The 21986-nt window shown below is 45.5% G+C and overlaps 1 protein-coding gene across 3 annotated transcripts in view; it reads left to right on the top strand.

Moving 5' to 3' along the window:
- The window catches only part of LOC138673050 (uncharacterized), a 996796-nt gene that overhangs the window by 751439 nt on the left and 223371 nt on the right, over nt 1-21986 (top strand). For all 3 annotated transcript variants that reach the window (XM_069761611.1, XM_069761612.1, XM_069761610.1), the window contains one exon: nt 4034-4112. In XM_069761611.1, coding sequence (XP_069617712.1) covers nt 4034-4112 — 79 coding nt within the window. The remainder of the gene's footprint in view (nt 1-4033; nt 4113-21986) is intronic.

The following is a 21986-nucleotide window of genomic DNA, read 5'->3' as shown; positions in this document are numbered from 1 at the left end:
TTTGCATGATGTGGTCGTGTTGGGGTTGCCATGGCTACAAACCCATAATCCAGTATTGGATTGGAACTCTATGTCGGTAACCAGCTGGGGTTGTCAGGGAGTACATGGTGATGTTCCATTTTTGTCTATTTCGTCATCCATTCCTTCTGACATCCCAGAGTTCTTGTCGGACTTTCAGGATGTATTTGAAGAGTCCAAGTCTGATGCCCTACCTCCGCATAGGAATTGTGATTGTGCTATCGATTTGATTCCTGGTAGTAAATTCCCTAAGGGTCGTTTATTTAATTTGTCCGTACCTGAACACACCGCTATGCGCAGTTATGTGAAGGAGTCCCTGGAGAAGGGACATATTCGCCCATCGTCGTCACCATTGGGAGCAGGGTTCTTTTTTGTAGCCAAGAAGGATGGTTCGCTAAGACCGTGTATTGATTACCGCCTTCTTAATAAGATCACTGTTAAGTTTCAGTATCCCTTGCCATTGATTTCTGACTTGTTTGCTCGGATTAAGGGGGCTAGTTGGTTTACTAAGATTGATCTTCGTGGTGCGTATAATCTGGTGAGAATCAGGCAGGGAGATGAATGGAAAACGGCATTTAATACGCCCGAGGGTCATTTTGAGTATCTGGTGATGCCGTTCGGACTTGCCAATGCTCCATCTGTTTTTCAGTCTTTTATGCATGACATTTTCCGTGAGTATCTGGATAAATTCTTGATTGTTTACTTGGATGACATTTTGATCTTCTCAGATGATTGGGAGTCTCATGTGAAGCAAGTCAGAATGGTTTTCCAGGTACTGCGTGCTAATTCCTTGTTCGTGAAGGGATCAAAGTGTCTCTTCGGTGTGCAGAAAGTTTCATTTTTGGGGTTCATCTTTTCCCCTTCTACTATCGAGATGGATCCGGTTAAGGTTCAGGCCATCCAGGATTGGACTCAGCCGACATCTCTAAAAAGTCTGCAGAAATTCCTGGGCTTTGCTAATTTTTATCGTCGCTTCATCTGTAATTTTTCTAGCATTGCCAGACCATTGACCGATTTGACCAAGAAGGGTGCTGATTTGGTTAATTGGTCTTCTGCTGCCGTGGAAGCTTTTCAGGAGTTGAAGCGTCGTTTTTGCTGTGCCCCTGTGTTGTGTCAACCTGATGTTTCTCTTCCGTTCCAGGTCGAGGTTGATGCTTCTGAGATTGGTGCAGGGGCGGTTTTGTCACAGAGAGGTTCTGGTTGCTCAGTGTTCAAACCATGTGCTTTCTTTTCCAGGAAATTTTCTGCTGCTGAGCGTAATTATGATGTGGGCAACCGAGAGTTGCTGGCCATGAAGTGGGCATTCGAGGAGTGGCGTCATTGGCTTGAGGGTGCTAAGCATCGCGTGGTGGTATTGACTGATCATAAGAACTTGACTTATCTCGAGTCTGCCAAGCGCTTGAATCCTAGACAGGCCCGTTGGTCGTTATTTTTTGCTCGTTTTGATTTTGTGATTTCATACCTTCCGGGCTCTAAAAATGTGAAGGCGGATGCTCTGTCTAGGAGTTTTGTGCCCGACTCTCCGGGGTTATCTGAGCCGGCGAGTATCCTCAAGGAAGGAGTCATTGTGTCTGCCATCTCCCCTGATTTGCGGAGAGTGTTGCAGAAATTTCAGGCTAATAAACCTGATCGTTGTCCGGCCGAGAAACTGTTCGTCCCTGATAGGTGGACTAGTAAAGTTATCTCTGAACTTCATTGTTCGGTGCTGGCCGGTCATCCAGGAATCTTTGGTACCAGGGAGTTGGTTGCTAGATCCTTCTGGTGGCCATCTCTGTCACGGGATGTGCGTGCTTTTGTGCAGTCCTGTGGAATTTGTGCTAGGGCTAAGCCCTGCTGTTCACGTGCCAGTGGGTTGCTTTTGCCCTTGCCGGTCCCGAAGAGGCCTTGGACACATATTTCGATGGATTTCATTTCTGACCTTCCCGTTTCTCAAAAAATGTCGGTCATTTGGGTGGTCTGTGATCGCTTTTCTAAAATGGTCCATCTGGTGCCCTTGGTTAAATTGCCTTCCTCCTCTGATTTGGTGCCTTTGTTCTTCCAGCATGTGGTTCGTTTACATGGCATTCCTGAGAATATTGTTTCTGACAGAGGTTCCCAGTTTGTCTCGAGGTTCTGGCGAGCCTTTTGTGGTAGGATGGGCATTGACCTATCTTTCTCCTCGGCCTTCCATCCTCAGACTAATGGCCAGACCGAACGAACCAATCAGACCTTGGAAACATATCTGAGATGTTTTGTTTCCGCTGACCAGGATGATTGGGTGTCATTTTTGCCGTTGGCTGAGTTCGCCCTTAATAATCGGGCCAGCTCGGCTACCTTGGTCTCTCCATTTTTCTGCAATTCTGGGTTCCATCCTCGTTTCTCTTCAGGACAGGTTGAGTCTTCGGACTGTCCTGGTGTGGATTCTGTGGTGGACAGGTTGCAGCAGATCTGGACTCAGGTAGTGGACAATTTGACCTTGTCTCAGGAGAAGGCTCAGCTTTTCGCTAATCGCAGACGCCGTGTGGGACCCCGACTTCGTGTTGGGGATTTGGTTTGGTTATCTTCTCGTCATATTCCTATGAAGGTTTCCTCTCCTAAATTTAAACCTCGTTTTATTGGTCCGTATAGGATTTCTGAGATTCTCAATCCGGTGTCTTTTCGTCTGACCCTCCCAGACTCCTTTTCCATACATAATGTATTCCATAGGTCGTTGTTGAGGAGATACGTGGCACCTATGGTTCCATCTGTGGAGCCTCCTGCCCCTGTTTTGGTGGAGGGGGAATTGGAGTATATTGTGGAGAAGATTTTGGATTCTCGTGTCTCTAGACGGAAACTCCAGTATCTGGTCAAATGGAAGGGTTATGCTCAGGAAGATAATTCCTGGGTTTTTGCCTCTGATGTCCATGCCCCAGATCTTGTTCGTGCCTTTCATGTGGCTCATCCTGGTCGGCCTGGGGGTTCTGGTGAGGGTTCGGTGACCCCTCCTCAAGGGGGGGGTACTGTTGTGAATTCTGTGGCTGAGTTCACTTCTGTGGTCACAAGTGGTATTGCAGTCTCTGGGCTTCCTCCCTCAGGTGTTTTGGTGAGCTCGTTGGCTGCCTTGCTATTTAGCTCCACCTGAGTCTGTCTTCCTTGCTCCTTGTCAATGTTCCAGTGTTGGATCTGAGCTACTGCATCTTTCCTTGGGCCTGCTGCTCTGCTAGATAAGTGCTTCTAGTTTGTTTTCTGTTTTTTTCTGTCCAGCTTGCTATTGTCTTTTGCTGGAAGCTCTGAGAAGCAGAGGGGTGCACCGCCGTGCTGTTAGTTCGGCACGGTGGGTCTTTTTGCCCCTTTGCGTGGTTTTCGTTTTAGGGTTTTTTGTAGACTGCATAGTTCTCTTTGCTATCCTCGCTCTGTCTAGAATATCGGGCCTCACTTTGCTGAATCTATTTCATTCCTACGTTTGTCTTTTCATCTTGCTAACAGTCATTATATGTGGGGGGCTGCCTATTCCTTTGGGGTATTTCTCTGAGGTAAGTCAGGCTTGTATTTCTATCTTCAGGCTAGTCAGCTCCTCAGGCAGTGCCGAGTTGCATAGGTAGTTGTTAGGCGCAATCCACTGCTGCTTATAGTTGTGTGAGGATAGATCAGGTACTGCAGTCTACAGAGATTCCACGTCTCAGTGCTCGTCCTATTGTTTTTGGTTATTGCCAGATCTCTGTATGTGCGCTGATTACTGCACGCTGTGTTGCCTGATTGCCAGCCATAACAGTGTAAATCCTTTGAATGTGCTATTGTGTTTAGTAGAGACACGGTTTCCTTGATCTATGATGTTACAATACTTTGTTGTTGCTTGTTATTTTTTAGACTACATTGTAATATCTACATTTAGCCTCAGAAGCGCATGTCAGAGTCCCTGTCCGTGGTGCTGACTAGTAGTCTCTAGGTATTCTATCTAGTATTCTAGGTTGTGGGGGCTTTGGATAGAGTTGGTTTGGTGACTGTCTATAATATCTGGTTGTCGACATTAAAATCAATTGTATGTTGTTCATTTCAGATGGTACATTCCATTGTTCACCCTGATATTCCTGATGATGCTGTGTTACCTGCGGATAATCTATGTGGCAAAGCAAAGGGTATTGTTTCTTTTCTTATTACACTTATTTAACTTCTGTTTAATAATTATTTAGCATGAGTGTCAATGAGGCAATAAATTAGACTTTTCTAGACTACTAAGTAGTGTACTTCATATTATAAGAAATAATACAAATTCCCTGTTATTCATACCAAATCTAATATCCAGCCATTTAATAGAAAATTCTACACAATATGTACATTACTGAGGTTTTGGAACTGCAGACGTCTATGATAGAGTGCGTTAATCCTAGAGAAGGTCCATCTCGAAAACTGTTTTCGGTTCATCGTTTTTTTTATGTTGCCATCTACTGATGCAAACCTGATTATTTTTGTTTCAAGACAAAAATCAATAACGAGGTTGTCTGATACATAACATGCCCTGTATAAATATCTATTTTAAAACCTTTACCACTTGTGTAATTTGTTTTACCAGAAAATACTGTGCTTTTAAAATCGATATTTATATGGGGCAAGTTAAATATTGGACAACCCCTTTAAATTACCAACTTCTAATAATTTTTGCAGAATTTTGAAACCATAATACATCATAAAAATTATAAATAGTCAAAGACCCCGATTCCTTAAGACAGGCATTTTGTACACAATTGTCAATCAGGGGCAAGCAGGATTAAGACGCACCAAATTCATTAAGAGGCGCATGACACTTAATTAATTTGGAGTATCTTATTAATGGCTTGCACCTCATTACACCTCACCAGTAATGTTACTCTAGTGATTGACAGGTGTAACATTTCGGCATAAGAAATGCTGTCACTATTTTATATAATTAATGGGTGAGTGGTTGCCATGCCACATCCCTGCTCCTTCCCAGCCCTGCCCATTTTGGAAACATTAACATAATAATCTGTAGAATCATTTTCACCTTCAAAAAGAAAATCAAGGACGCTGAAAAAAAGTTCACTTTTTACATGATGTCTAAAGGCTGCCATATAAATTAGACTAACGTTGGCCGAACCCACAGATATCAGTCGACTGTCTAATGTGTATGGGAGCTTCCCAGTTCTTTCCTAACAGATGATGTTGGGGAAGATAAGGATCCAGTATGTTTGATTTCCGACTGCAGTTACATTTGTTCACACCGAGATAAGCTGTTGCCAAAGGTGAATGGATTACCATAGTTTCCAGAGAGGTATCTGCTGATCGAACGATAGGCCAAACCATTATTCTGCCAACAGTTACCTATTGTGTATGGGACCGCTAAGAATTTTTAGACTACCCTGTTAAAGAGAAAGTGTTTTTTTATCATCCTTCTTTTGAGCATAGGGAAGCTTGGAATCTTTACTTAATTCAACATTAACTAGTTAATTCTAAGAGTCATTTGTATTGAGGGAAGAATCTGAGGAAACGCTTTTAGAATATCCCAGAGGTCTATGACTTTGTCATTCATTATACTCACCCTGCAGACAGCCGATCTCCTCAGTGGCGTCCATTCCTATAGATGGCGTGTGTGTGCAGGACCTTCGATGACGTCGCGGTCACGTGAGCGGTCGCGCGACCAATCACAGGACCGCGACGCCATCGTAGGTCCTTCACACAGACCATCTATTGGAACAGAAGCGGCAGCATGCAGCGCAGAGAGGCGGGAAGACTCCGGGGCCATCAGAGGTTAAGTATATGACTATTTTTTATTTTAATTCTTTTTTTTTACTAATTATATGGTGCCCAGTCCGTGGAGGAGAGTCTCCTCTCCTCCACCCTGGGTACCAACCGCACATAATCTGCTTACTTCCCGCATGGTGTGCACAGCCCCATGCGGAAAGTAAGCAGATCAATGCATTCCTAGGTGTGTGGAATCCCCGCAATTCCGCAAATTTAATGAACATGTTGCTTTTTTTTCCGCAATGCGATTTTATCGCGGGAAAAAAAGCAACATTTGCACTAGAAATGCGGAATACACTGTAATTAATAGGAGGCATATGTAAGCGTTTTTTTTCGCGTTTTTATCACGTTTTTATAGCGAAAAAACGCAAAAAATCCTGAACATGTGCACATGGCCTTAAGCCACATACGATCTGTAAACTATTGCTAGTTTACAGATATTTCTCGCTATTCATCATTTGTATATGGTGCTTTTGGTGTGCTCTGTCTAGTACATACCCAGAATATTCCTTATCCCCCCAAAACCATGGGAGTACTTGGCAGCCATGGAACATTGTGCCTATCATCTTGTGTTAGATCTTAATACACCTCCTTGCACAGAGGTGTTACCATAAAATCCACTAGGCTTAGTTCTCATATTGTACATAAAGAGATGAAAATCATCTACAACAGCTTATCTCTCAATCAAAACAAATGCATATTGTTCAAGTATCTGTGTCGGTCCCATTAAGAATGAATGGAGTAGCACCGCGGCTAATCGACCAGTTGCAGTTCTTTGGATCGGGGGGACTCCCAGTGATTTGTACGCGATTTCCTATCCAATAGGGATAACTTCTAAACCTGTGGATTCCCCTTTCATGCCTTAATTCACCAGGCACTAATTTGCAGGAAATGCCCAGACCTGCCTGCTGCGGAGCAACAGGCAAAAGAATAGTCTCTGCTGCTTCTTCCAACATGGCTTTCATTTCTATGGAGACCCTTCATTTATTATCTGGTACTAGTTTTGGCATTTAAACTGCTTTTCTGGATCAGTGATGAACAATTGCTGGTTAATTTTTCTGATCTTAACATCTATTCACTATCTGTACATAAAGAAGGATTAGCTAGAACTGACAGCTCCTTTAAACACAAACTATGGTGGTAATGGTCAGAGAACACTGAAACATATTTATTCTCGCCAAAGATACATTTCTTGCTCTAACTTGTTATATCTTCATATCTACAATATATCTCAGTTTTAATGGGCATTTATAGGACTGAGGCTCGATACTCTCAAGATTCAGTTAAATGTATAATCTGCATGCTTATCTTTTTATCACCCAAGGTTCAATATATGCAAATGCTGATGATCAAGTGCTTCCTGCAAAACATATTTCTGTCAGAAGCGCCTGTCTGCTATTTACCTTGTAGTCCCCATTATTACTAGAACTGTGGAGGCTCAGACGAGATTTATTAGATTTGGGTATTTCAAAATTCAGCAAGCATGGTGAATATGCAGCTATTGCATCCGTCACAGCAATTTTCCAGGCTCTAGTTACGGGAACGTCTGGTACAGCTGAAGTGAGCTTTTCTCAGTGTGATTAGCAATGTAAATCATTGCTCCGTTGTGACTTCTTGCCTTTATGTCATTTTGAGCTTTTTTTTTTCTCCCTATGTCAGTTGCTGCACTATTGAGGAGTGTGCAGGTTTTCTTAGAAATGCACGCATGCTAAAATAAAAACTTTCATTCTATCGCTTTCATATAAAAAGCTAAATTAAAAATTAGATCTAACAACCAAAATTAACGATTTTGGATGTGGCTTAATGAATATATACATTGTAAAAATAACCATAGTGTTACCAGATTCCTTTATTTATCCTCTTCTCCAAAGCAAGAGGTGGGACGTATCATTGTTTTAATGAGTGCTGCCGCACAGGAGGCCAAGAGGTAAGGTGTCCCACTTTCACCTTTAACTGAGCAAGAAGGTCCTGTCACAGGAACGGATGGGCCCATATAGTCTTCTTGCACAGGGGCCCTCCTCCGTCTGTGTCCGCCAATGCTCTAAGTAAGGGATGATATAAATGTAGCAACCGACATAGAATTGGGTGGAATTCTCTATACATCTATACATCTACATATGCCACTTTATCAATTGATGTGTGCAATCATCTCTATGATCATCAGGTTGCATTCCTCTGCTTTGGGGCAACTAATTTTGATGCTGAGAGTTAATTAGAAAGTGACAGTGTTTGTCAGTTTCTAATTAATTGATTCAACCCACAGCAGTTGCATCAAAGCAACATGCCATCTTTACCATGATAGATAAGGGGACTGTATACACCCAGTGATAAATTACAGAGCATTGATTTCAACAGAATTTTTTTTTGTACATGTTTATATTAGTGTGTATGTATTATAAACATACCTAAACATTGTAGCAATCAATTAATTAACATTTAGTATTTAAATTAAATTGTTAACTAATATTTTAAAAAAAAAGGTACACTGGCACTGTTACACATTGCCTAAATTATGATATATGGATATACAATACTACATACAGCAGGTGAAATAAGTATTGAATGTGTCACCAATTTTCTAAATAAATATTTTCTAAAGGTGCTATTAACATGAAATTCTCACCAGATATCCGTAACAACCAATCGACACAGGCCATTAAATCAAACTATTGATGTCCATAAATTAAGTTATGCATAATAATGAGAAATTACACAGGAAAAAAAATATTGAACACCTAAAGAAAGAGAAATACAAAAAGCCATGGAAAGTCATGACGCCAGCTAATATCTGTTAGTAATTAGAAAGCAATCCTGCCACTTAGTGAAAAACAATATCAGCTGGTTCAACTGATGGCCTATGAAAAGGAGTTTCATTACCAAGGTGCTACGCAAGAAACATCTCATGATGGGTAAAACCAGTGAGCTGTCTAAAGACCTTTGCAACCTTATTGTTGGAAAACATACTGATGGCATTGGTTAAAGAAGAATTTCTATTTTTGGGACCTAATCCGGAAGTGGAAAGAACATAATTTCTCCATAAACTAGCCATGACCAGGTGTTTCCCGCAAGATTTTAGACACAGAAGTGAATAGAATTATCAGAAGAGTTGTCCAAGAGCCATGGACCACCTGTTGAGAGCTACATAATGACCTGGAATCAGAAGGTACAATAGTTTCAAAGAAAACTAGAAGTAATGCGGTCAACCTCCATGGCCTGTATGCATGCTCACCACTCAAGACTCCATTGCTGAACAAAAAAGATGTTCAAGCACGTTTAAGGTTTGCTCAACAACATTTAGACAAGCCTATGAAATACCACTGAAATACTGGGACAATATAGTCTTGTCAGATGAGACCATCATTTAACTGTTATAGAATAAAAGAAGGACGGAACTAAAGCTCATAGTTCATATTAGAAGCCCACAGAAACTTCAGTATTTGAAGTGTTTGTGTGGAAGAATAGATCAAAATCACACCTGAGCAAGGCATGCAACTAGTTTCTCCATACAGGGGGTGTCTTGAATCTGTCAACACCAACAAAGGCTTTTGTACAAAGTATTAATTACATTTCAATAAGCAGTGTTACACATTTTACACATAACTTAATCTATTGACATCTATGGTTTGATGTCATAGCATGTGTGGATTGGATGGGTTGTCACTAACATCTGATGAGAAAGTCATGTCAATACCACCTTTAGAAATATATTTTCTTAGAAAACTGGTGATGTGTTCAATACTTTTTTTTACCTGCTGTATGTTATAATTGAGTAGTTAATATAATGCTATGACAGCTTGGGTCTTTCAGAACTGGAGCCATCTGTGTGAATTCTCTGTTCTGGGTTATGAAGGGGGTTCTTGAGTGGTGGACTTTTCACTACTACATATATGACCTTTTAGGGAATATGGATGGTTGGTTTAACGCCTTTAATGTGGTTGTCCACTAGTCTAACAACCTCTTCTCACCCACTAACTTCCCCACTTATAAAATAACTAGATGGTGGCCCGATTCTAATGCATCGGGTATTCTAGAATATGTATGTAGTTTATTTATGAAGTTTTCCTAATAATGCAATTTATACACCGGATTCGGCCGGGTGTGACCAATTAGCGAAGTGTGGTTCAAATTCCGCGCCAATTCGCAGCCGGACTGCACCTGTCGCTGATTGGTCACGCCCGGCCGCGAACAATCACTGAAGCCAGGGCCTGCTCCATGTTTTTGAGGGCCCTGGGCGAAAGAGTCTCAGTGGGCCCCCCTCTTTAACACATACAACGATTCATGATGCACAGATACAGCAGAGAAATATAGCACAGCCAAGTAGCATACAGCCCACATAGTATATAACACAGCCCACATAGTATATAACACAGCCCACGTAGTATATAGCACAGCCCACATAGGATATTGCCCAGCCACATAGCATATAGCACAGCCCCCCTAGTATATAGCACAGACATGTAGTATATTGCCCAGCCACGTAATATATTGCACAGCCACGTAATATATTGCACAGCCACGTAGTATATAGGACAGCCACATAGTATATAGCACAGAGACGTAGTACAGTACAGACCAAAAGTTTGGACACGCCTTCTCATTTAAAGATTTTTCTGTATTTTCATGACTATGAAAATTGTACATTCACACTGAAGGCATCAAAACTATGAATTAAACACATGTGGAATTACATACGTAACAAAAAAGTGGGAAGCAACTGAAATTGTCATATTCTAGGTTCTTCAAAGTAGCCACCTTTTGCTTTGATGACTGCTTTGTACACTCTTGGCATTCTCTTGATGAGGTTCAAGAGGTAGTCACCGGGAATGGTCTTCCAACAATCTTGAAGGAGTTCCTAGAGATGCTTAGCACTTGTTGGCCCTTTAGCCTTCACTCTGCGGTCCAGCTCACCACAAACCATCTCGATTGGGTTCAGGTCTGGTGACTGGAGGCCAGGTCATCTGGCATAGCACCCCATCACTCTCCTTCTTGGTCAAATAGCACTTAAACAGCCTGGAGATGTGTTTGGGGTCATTGTCCTGTTGAAAAATAAATAATGGTTCAACTAAACACAATTCCGGATGGAATAGCATGCTGCTGCAAGATGCTGTGGTAGCCATGCTGGTTCAGTATGCCTTCAATTTTGAATAAATCCCCAACAGCGTCACTAGTAAAGCACCCCTACACCATTACACCTCCTCCTCCATGCTTCACGGTGGGAACCAGGCATGTAGAGTCCATCCGTTCACCTTTTCTGCATCACACAAAGACACGGTGGTTGGAGCCAAAGATCTCAAATTTGGACTCATCAGACCAAAGCACAGATTTCCACTGGTCTAATGTCCATTCCTTGTGTTCTTTAGCCTAAACAAGTCTCTTCTGCTTGTTGCCTGTCCTTAGCAGTGGTTTCCTAGCAGCTATTTTACCTTGAAGGCCTGCTGCACAAAGTCTCCTCTTAACAGTTGTTGTAGAGATGTGTCTGCTGCTAGAACTCTGTGTGGCATTGACCTGGTCTCTAATCTGAGCTGCTGTTAACCTGCGATTTCTGAGGCTGGTGACTCGGATAAACTTATCCTCAGAAGCAGAGGTGACTCTTGGTCTTCCTTTCCTGGGGCGATCCTCATGTGAGCCAGTTTCTTTCTAGCGCTTGATGGTTTTTGCCACTGCACTTGGGGACACTTTCAAAGTTTTCCCAATTTTTCGGACTGACTGACCTTCATTTCTTAAACTAATGATGACCACTTGTTTTTCTTTACTTAGCTGCTTTTTTCTTTCCATAATACAAATTCTAACAGTCTATTCAGTAGGACTATCAGCTGTGTATCCAGACTTCTGAACAACACAACTGATGGTCCCAACCCCATTTATAAGGCAAGAAATCCCACTTATGAAACCTGACAGTGCACACCTGTGAAGTGAAAACCATTCCCAGTGACTACCTCTTGAAGCTCATCAAGAGAATGCCAAGAGTGTGCAAAGCAGACATTATTTTCAGTTGTTTCACATTTTTTGTTAAGTATATAATTCCACATGTGTTAAGTCATAGTTTTGATGCCTTCAGTGTGAATGTACAATTTTCATAGTCATGAAAATACAGAAAAATCTTTAAATGAGGTGTGTCCAAACTTTTGGTTTGTACTGTATATAACACAGCCCATGCAGTATATAACACATGCCACGTAGTATAGAGCACAGCGATGTAGTATATTGCCCAGCCATGTAATATATACCACAGCCACTTAGTATATAGCACAGAGACGTAGTATATAACACAGCCCACACAGTATATAACACAGCCCATGCAGTATCTAACACAGCCCACGTAGTATATAGCAATGTGGGCACCATATCCCTGTTAAAAAAATAATTCAAATAAAAAATAGTTACAATGCCTACAAGTAGTATTCAACCCCCTGCAGATTTACCAGGTTTAATAAGATGCAAATAAGTTAGAGCCTTCAAACTTCAAACAAGAGCAGGATTTATTAACAGATGCATAAATCTTACAAACCAAAAAGTTTTGTTGCTCAGTTAAATTTTTATAAATTTTAAACATAAAAGTGTGGGTCAATTATTATTCAACCCCTAGGTTTAATATTTTGTGGAATAACCTTTGTTTGCAGTTACAGCTAATAATCGTCTTTTATAAGACCTGATCAGGCCGGCACAGGTCTCTGGAGTTATCTTGGCCCACTCCTCCATGCAGATCTTCTCCAAGTTATCTAGGTGTCACGCACGCGCCCAGACTGTTTGGCGCGGGCATACGGGGGTGTGGCCCCACTGGACCACAGACCAAACTTCCCTGGAAGGGGCGTCGTCATTAGGAGCGCAGGCTTGAAGTCGATCAAACAGCTCATTAGAGATGACAATTGGGGATGGAGCAGTGAAGGACTGGCTTTCAGACTGGGTAAACATTTTCCTCGGAGGCCAATACTGGCAAGAAGAGAGTTCATCTTGCTCCGAGAGCGAAGGCACATGGGACTCAGCGGGGACCATGGCCTGTACAAACTGTCACGCACGCGCCCAGACTGGTTGGTGTGGGCATACGGGGGTGTGGCCCCACCGGACCACAGACCAAACTTCCCTGGAAGGGGCGTAACTAAGTAGCTTCCTAGGTGTTCGCTGGAGCCTCTGATGGTGAGGTCAGACTTGTGCAATAGGAAGCTACCAGGTGCCACTCCAGGGTGATGTCTGGCTGTGGCTGCTGATCCCACTAAGGAACGGAGCGGGCACGGCTGGCACTCTGGCTGACAGGCGGGCATGGCTGGGACACAGGCAGGCAGACGGGTACAACAGAGACACTGGCGGGCAGGCGGACACGGCTGGCTCTCTGGTAGGCAGGCGGGTACGGCTGGAACATAGGAAGAACCGGTAGGGACCGGTCTGCAGGCAGGTATGTGAAACAGGTTGGAACCTGTTCAGACAGGAGGACTAAGTAACAAGTAGAAGGAGGAACTAAGAGAAGAGAAGGAGAAGGAAGAGCCAAGGGCGGAGCCGCAAGAGGCGAAGCCAAGGGCGGAGATGCTGGAGGCGGAGCCAAGAGCGGAGACGCTGGAGGCGGAGCCAAGAGCGGAGACGCTGGAGGCGGAGCCAAGAGCGGAGACGCTAGAGGCGGAGCCAAGAGCGGAGACGCTAGAGGCGGAGCCAAGAGCAGAGACGCTAGAGGCGGAGCCAAGAGCGGAGATGCTAGAGGCGGAGCCAAGAGCGGAGACCCTGGAGGCGGAGCCAAGAGCGGAGACGCTGGAGGCGGAGCCAAGAGCGGAGATGCTGGAGGCGGAGCCAAGAGCGGAGATGCTGGAGGAGGAGCCAAGAGCGGAGATGCTGGAGGCGGAGCCAAGAGCGGAGACACTGGAGGCGGAGCCAAGAGCAGAGACGCTGGAGGCGCAGCCAAGAGCGGAGACGCTGGAGGCGGAACCAAAAGCGGAGACGCTGGAGGTAACACCAAGAGCGGAGATGCTGGAGGCAGAGCCAAGAGCAGAGACGGAGCCAAGTGCAGAAACACAGGAGGTGGAGCCAGATAGAACCACAAAGAGCGGAGCCACAGAGCAAAGCCAGAGAGTGCGAAGCAAGGTCTGAGTGCAGAGCCGCAAGAGTGCGGAGTGTAAGCAGACTGAGAAAAGACAAAGTACAGACAAGGCAATGGAACAAGACACAGGGACAAAGACACAGGGACCAGGATATTCTGCCTCCTGGAGGGCGGACTACAAGATCAAGGCAATAGCACAGAGAAAAGCCTCCAGAGAGGGAGTAACTCAGAGCAAGGCCAGGCAAACTCAGCAGCTAAACACTAACTGAGCTAACACATTGCACAGGCCCAGACCACAGGGTGGAGCTGCACTATATACAGGAGGCCTCTTGGTAATTGGTCAGGAACTGATTAGACAGATGCACCTGATTCCTATAAGAACCAGAGAGTTCAGGCACCGGCCCCCTATACACATAGCCATGAAGCATGCACAGAGCAGAGACACAGAACATGGAGCTGGCATGAAACAGAAACCACATCATGGCCTGGAGCAGTGGGTAAGATTGTGTGAGAGATGTGAGGCCATGCTGTGATGCCAGCAGAGTTGTTACAGTACCCCCCTTTACAGCCCCTCTTCTTCAAGCCCGCCAGAATAACTTGTAGAAGAAGGATAGGAGCACACATAATCCAGGCCAACATGACATCTTCAGGGTAGAATAAGGCAGGCGGGTCACCAGGAATCTCATAAAACAAAGTCTCTTGGTGCTCAACAGGGTTAGCTTCCACAATGAGCTGGACCACCTCCTTCAGGTAGACAGGTAAGAGGGAATTGAATGCTGCTGTCTTAACATCTTCACCAGCCGGACACATGGAAACTGGAAGCCTTCTCATAGGATTCAACTTTTGCCCGACAGGTAGCAGAGATGTTCTTAGATACGGAACACAAGAAAAGTCATTAGAGATGAGAGAGGAGAACAACAGCTCCACCGGGTCAGAGAAAAATTGAGGTGAACAAACTTCTGTTTTGAAATCTTCACCAGCCGGCCACAAGGACACTGAAGGTATCCACATAGGAACCATCTTCTGCCCGTTATCCAGAAGAAATCGTCCAAACGGCGGGGATGTTCCTAGGAACAGATTACAGGAATAGTCGTGGGAGATGTGTGGAGAGATAGTCACCGCTTCCCCATCTTCAGTGACGTTAGCACACCTTGACTCGACGACTAACTGTTTACTGGTATAGTCGCTGGAGATGTGTGGAGACATCGTCACCGTTTCCCCATCTTCAGTGACGTCAGCACACCTTGACTCGACGACTAGCAGACCAGCTGAAGAAGATGACACTGCTGAGTGTCTTTGACGCATGGGAACCAGACACTTCTCAAGACTGGGTAAGTTCAAACGAAGCACTTTCCTGGAACTCTTGACCAGAGCGGGTGGTAGAGTCCTTGGCTCAGAATGACCCATGGGCATAACAGACAGCATATGGAAAACAAACGTCTTCGTGCATAAGGCTCCAACTTGGAGCTGTAGTTGTCCTTGCAGGACTAGACTGCTCTTTAGCAGGGCTTGGCCATTATCAGGCAACGCCCACACCGGGTTCTGGAGCTGTAGAACGGAGACCATACACTGACTCCGAATGATAGGCAGCTTAAACACACCAAAGCTCCCAGAAGGCAGAGAAACAGTCATTAACTTTGACGGAGAGGAAGTACTCTCGCCAGGGGCAGCCTCTCCTACTGGCCCAGGGTTTTGGAGTACAGGCTTCACAGGGCAAAGACCATCTGAATGTTCTTTACAACCACAGGGATACCGTATTTCAATCTCAGCACCAGATTCAGGCTGCAGATTTGCCAGACCCCTTTTATTAGACCTCTTGGATCTTGCTCGGGTGGCCATTTTGGCGGGTTGTGGAACAGATGAGTCTTGGACGGTCATGGACGGAAGTGACGGTTTACCTACAGGTTTCTTTCGTCTGGACCGTCTCTGTGAGCTTGAAGGGGAAGACTTTTCAGGAGATGCAGTACTTGGCTCATCGAAGGCTTTACAGAAGGCCCCAGGAAGGCCGGCAGATTCGAGATGATGGGGTCCCCTGCTTCCCAAAGGGGGTCGCACCACATCAAAGCATCTCTTCTAAGGTAGGCCATTAAGAAACCTACTTTCAACCAGTCAGTGGGGAATTGGGGAGCATGCCACTTGAAATAACGCAAGCACCGCTCCAGGAACACACGACATTGCTTTGGGTCCCCATAGTAGCATGGAGGATCTGTTGGCTTGGATTCGTCATTAGGAGCGCAGGCTTGAAGTCGATCAAACAGCTCATTAGAGATGACAATTGGGGATGGAGCAGTGAAGGACTGGCTTTCAGACTGGGTAAACATTTTCCTCGGAGGCCAATACTGGCAAGAAGAGAGTTCATCTTGCTCCGAGAGCGAAGGCACATGGGACTCAGCGGGGACCATGGCCTGTACAAACTGTCACGCACGCGCCCAGACTGGTTGGTGTGGGCATACGGGGGTGTGGCCCCACCGGACCACAGACCAAACTTCCCTGGAAGGGGCGTAACTAAGTAGCTTCCTAGGTGTTCGCTGGAGCCTCTGATGGTGAGGTCAGACTTGTGCAATAGGAAGCTACCAGGTGCCACTCCAGGGTGATGTCTGGCTGTGGCTGCTGATCCCACTAAGGAACGGAGCGGGCACGGCTGGCACTATGGCTGACGAGCGGGCTCGGCTGGGACACAGGCAGGCAGACGGGTACAACAGAGACACTGGCGGGCAGGCGGACACGGCTGGCTCTCTGGTAGGCAGGCGGGTACGGCTGGAACATAGGAAGAACCGGTAGGGACCGGTCTGCAGGCAGGTATGTGAAACAGGTTGGAACCTGTTCAGACAGGAGGACTAAGTAACAAGTAGAAGGAGGAACTAAGAGAAGAGAAGGAGAAGGCAGAGCCAAGGGCGGAGCCGCAAGAGACGGAGCCAAGGGCGGAGATGCTGGAGGCGGAGCCAGGGGTGGAGACGCTGGAGGCGGAGCCAAGAGCGGAGACGCTGGAGGCGGAGCCAAGAGCAGAGACGCTAGAGGCGGAGCCAAGAGCGGAGACGCTAGAGGCGGAGCCAAGAGCGGAGATGCTAGAGGCGGAGCCAAGAGCGGAGACGCTGGAGGCGGAGCCAAGAGCGGAGACGCTGGAGGCGGAGCCAAGAGCGGAGACGCTGGAGGCGGAGCCAAGAGTGGAGACACTGGAGGCGGAGCCAAGAGCGGAGACGCTGGAGGCGGAGCCAAGAGCGGAGATGCTGGAGGCGGAGCCAAGAGCAGAGACGGAGCCAAGTGCAGAAACACAGGAGGTGGAGCCAGATAGAACCGCAAAGAGCGGAGCCACAGAGCAAAGCCAGAGAGTGCGAAGCAAGGTCTGAGTGCAGAGCGGCAAGAGTGCGGAGTGTAAGCAGACTGAGAAAAGACAAAGTACAGACAAGGCAATGGAACAAGACACAGGGACAAAGACACAGGGACCAGGATATTCTGCCTCCTGGAGGGCGGACTACAAGATCAAGGCAATAGCACAGAGAAAAGCCTCCAGAGAGGGAGTAACTCAGAGCAAGGCCAGGCAAACTCAGCAGCTAAACACTAACTGAGCTAACACATTGCACAGGCCCAGACCACAGGGTGGAGCTGCACTATATACAGGAGGCCTCTTGGTAATTGGTCAGGAACTGATTAGACAGATGCACCTGATTCCTATAAGAACCAGAGAGTTCAGGCGCCGGCCCCCTATACACATAGCCATGAAGCATGCACAGAGCAGAGACACAGAACATGGAGCTGGCATGAAACAGAAACCACATCATGGCCTGGAGCAGTGGGTAAGATTGTGTGAGAGATGTGAGGCCATGCTGTGATGCCAGCAGAGTTGTTACACTAGGTTCTTTGGGTGTCTCATGTGGACTTTAAATGTAGAATTAACAGCGCTCCATCCGGGTGTAGAAATCTTGAAAAAAAGCTTTATTGAGCCATGATACAGCAATGTTTCGACCGACACTCGGTCTTTATCAAGCTTGATAAAGACCGAGTGTCGGTCGAAACGTTGCTGTATCATGGCTCAATAAAGCTTTTTTTCAAGATTTCTACACCCGGATGGAGCGCTGTTCATTCTACATTTATTGGTCTGTCTATATCCGGGACGGTTCCCTGGATGTTGAACGGGCGCCCCAGGACTGTGAGTGCTGTCAGCTTTTGCTTTTCATGTGGACTTTAATCTTGAGCTCCTTCCACAAGTTTTCAATTGGGTTAAGGTCAGGAGACTGACTAGGCCACTGCAACACCTTGATTTTTTGCCTCTTGAACCAGGCCTTGGTTTTCTTGGCTGTGTGCTTTGGGTCATTGTCTTGTTGGAAGATGAAATGACCCATCTTAAGATCCTTGATGGAGGAGCGGAGGTTCTTGGCCAATCTCCAGGTAGGCCATGCTATCCATCTTCCCATGGATGCGGACCAGATGGCCAGGCCCCTTGGCTGAGAATCAGCCCCACAGCATGATGCTGCCACCACCATGCTTGACTGTAGGGATGGTATTCTTGGGGTCGTATGCAGTGCCATCCAGTCTCCAAACGTCACGTGTGTCGTTGGCACCAAAGATCTTGATCTTGGTCTCATCAGACCAGAGAACCTTGAACCAGTCAGTCTCAGAGTCCTCCAAGTGATCATGAGCAAACTGTAGACGAGCCTTGACATGACGCTTTGAAAGTAAAGGTACCTTACGGGCTCGTCTGGAACGGAGACCATTGCGGTGGAGTACGTTACTTATGGTATTGACTGAAACCAATGTCCCCACTGCCATGAGATCTTCCCGGAGCTTCTTCCTTGTTGTCTTTGGGTTAGCCTTGACTCTTCGGACAAGCCTGGCCTCGGCACGGGAGGAAACTTTCAAAGGCTGTCCAGGCCGTGGAAGGCTAACAGTAGTTCCATAAGCCTTCCACTTCCGGATGATGCTCCCAACAGTGGAGACAGGTAGGCCCAACTCCTTGGAAAGGGTTTTGTACCCCTTGCCAGCCTTGTGACCCTCCACGATCTTGTCTCTGATGGCCTTGGAATGCTCCTTTGTCTTTCCCATGTTGACCATGTATGAGTGCTGTTCACAAGTTTGGGGAGGGTCTTAAATAGTCAGAAACGGCTGGAAAAAGAGATAATTAATCCAAACATGTGAAGCTCATTGTTCTTTGTGCCTGAACTACTTCTTAATACTTTAGGGGAACCAAACAGAATTCTGGTGGGTTGAGGGGTTGAATAATAAATGACCCTCTGAAAAGACTTTTCACAATTTAAAAAAAAAATAAACAAAGAAATAACATTCTTTTTTGCTGCAGTGCATTTCACACTTCCAGGCTGATCTACAATCCAAATGTCACAATGCCAATTTAATTCCAAATGTGTAAACCTGCTAAATCTGCAGGGGGTTGAATACTACTTGTAGGCACTGTATATATTCACCTTCTGTCGGCCCCCAGATCCAGCCAAGGTGTTTACCAATGCTCCTTGCGACGCTCCGGTCCCAAGAATGCATTGCGGTCTCGCGAGATGATGACGTAGCGGTCTCGCAAGACCGCTACGTCATCATCTCGCGAGACCACAATGCATGGACCGGAGCGTCGCGAGGAGCAGCGTGGAAGGTGAGAATATAATGATTTTTTTATTTTGTTTATTATTTTTAACATTAGATCTTCTATGCAGCATCAATAGTAAAAAGTTGGTCACACAGAGTTAATAGCAGCGTTAACGGACTGCGTTACACCGTGGTATAACGCAGCCATTAACCCTGTGTGAGCGCTGACTGGTGGGGGCACTGACAGAGAGTAAGAAGGGGTGAATTCGCGGCCGGACTGTGCCCGTCGCTGATTGATCAGTGACGCGGGATTTCCGTGACAGACAAACAGACAGAAGTGACCCTTAGACGATTATATATATAGACAACACCTATACCTCCCTTCAGTGTAAGCACCATTCCAGCAGTGTCAGCACTGGTTCTCATGGACCTCGTGTGACATTGACTGCATGGCTCATGTGACTTAACATTCAGCAGCTGCTACCCTTTCCCCTCCTTTGGATAAATCAGACAACCGGCCACACCGGTGGAGAGTATAGCTATTGTTAATTTATAAGGGAGAACATAATGATTGAAATGGGGTTATCCGACTAGTGGATAACCCCTTTAAGTCTGATTTGCTAATTTGGTGTAGTTGTAAAATTAAGGTTTTGTGCATGATGCCTTTCATTTATGCTACCATCCCTTGAAATTTGGTGTACCAATCCCTGCTGATTCAAATACAGTGCTAGTTATCAGTAGCTAAAATCATCTTCATGGCTTGATGCACATTAAAGGAGCACAGAGTATAATTGTAGAAGGCGGCACACCAGAGATGATCCATGAGCGCAGTCACATGTTTGTTTCTTGTGCTATACTTATTATAACATTGCTCACTTTTGATGACTTCCCCCGACATTGTGAATCACCAGCTCATACCTCTCATAACTGTGCTTTACTTTCAAAGGATAAAATCCTGTTTTTTTTACATTACATAAAATATTATCTACATCTGAAAATCACTCCACGCACCTCCATCGTGCTCCTGCCACATTTTGTTTTTCATTAAACGTTTGATGAACATGGAGTAAATGATCTGAGAAAGTTTGTAGGACATGACGTGAATTCCTAATGTAGACCAAAAAGCAGGAACACGTAGAGGGCAGCCAGGAACTCTCACTAGTAAGAATGTTGTTAAGTGAGTCCAGGGGGTGGGTAGAGCAGGAAGACTAAGGTCCAGCTTTCGCCAATAGTTGGTAGTGATGTCAGCGAGGGAACGTCTTTTTGGCAACCTATGTTATACAGTCTAGTAACTGTGGGGTCAAAATGGTTGACCGCTATTGGACAACTTCTTCAAGAGATGAAGTGTCCAATATAAAAAAAATTAAAATCATTCACTTGCCTACATGACTGGCGCTGTTCCACCAATGTTGGCACTGTGTCTGTTCATTTTTATGCTGTGTGTCCACTGTGGCTAATCAGTTGTCACTGCTCATCTGCTGCCTTCATTATTCTGTCACAATGGGCATTATAGTAATCCTGTAGCCAGTCATCGCCTCTAAGTGGCTGCAGCGGTCACGAGACTTAACAATGTCACCTCACAGCAAGGGAACACAGCACTGACATCAGAGGAACAATGCCAGGGGGGTATATATATATACTAGATGGTGGCCCGATTCTAACGCATCGGGTATTCTAGAATATGTATGTAGTTTATTTATGAAGTTTTCAGAATAATACAATTTATACACAAGATTCGGCCGGCCGCGACCAATTAACGAAGCGTGGTTGAAATTCCGCGCCAATTTGCGGGCGGACTGCGCCTGTCGCTTATTGTTCGCAGCCGGGCGTGAAGCCAGGGTCGGCTCCAGGTTTTTGAGGGCCCCGGGCGAAAGAGTCTCAGTGGGCCCCCCTTTTTAACACATACCATGATTCATGATGCTCAAATACAGCAGAGAAATATAGCACAGCCAAGTAGCATATAACACAGCCCACGTAGTATATAACACAGCCCACGTAGTATATAGCCCAGCCACGTAGTATATAGCACAGACACATAGTATATTGCCCAGCCACATAGTATATTGCCAGCCACGTAGTATATTGCCCAGCCACGTAGTATATAGCACAGCCCACGTAGTAAATAGCACAGACACGTAGTATATTGCCCAGCCACGTAGTATATTGCCCAGCCACGTAGTATATAGCACAGACACGTAGAATATAGCACAGACATGTAGTATATTGCCCAGCCACGTAGTATATAGCACAGACACGTAGTGTGTAGCACAGACACGTAGTATATTGCCCAGCCAAGTAATATATTGCACAGCCACGTAGTATATAGTACAGAGACGTAGTATATATCACTACCCATGCAGTATTTAACCCAGGCCATGTAGTATAGAGCACAGCAATGTAGTATATTGCCCAGCCACGTAATATATACCACAGTCACATAGTATATTGCACAGCCCACATAGTATATAGCCCAGAGATGTAGTATATAACACAGCCCACGCAGTATCTAACACAGCCCACATAGTATATAGCAATGTGGGCCCCATATCACTGTTAAAAAAAGAATTAAAATAAAAAAGTTATATACTCGCCTTCCGTCGGATCCAGCCCAGTCATTTACCGATGCTCCTGGCGACGCTCCAGTCCCAAGAGTGCATTGCGGTCTCGCAAGATGATGACGTAATGTTCTCGCGAGACCACT

This window comes from Ranitomeya imitator, chromosome 3 (assembly GCF_032444005.1).
Source record: "Ranitomeya imitator isolate aRanImi1 chromosome 3, aRanImi1.pri, whole genome shotgun sequence".
NCBI lineage: Eukaryota > Metazoa > Chordata > Amphibia > Anura > Dendrobatidae > Ranitomeya > Ranitomeya imitator.
Note: the sequence above shows the minus strand (reverse complement) of the source record. Positions and strands in the feature narration are given on the sequence as shown.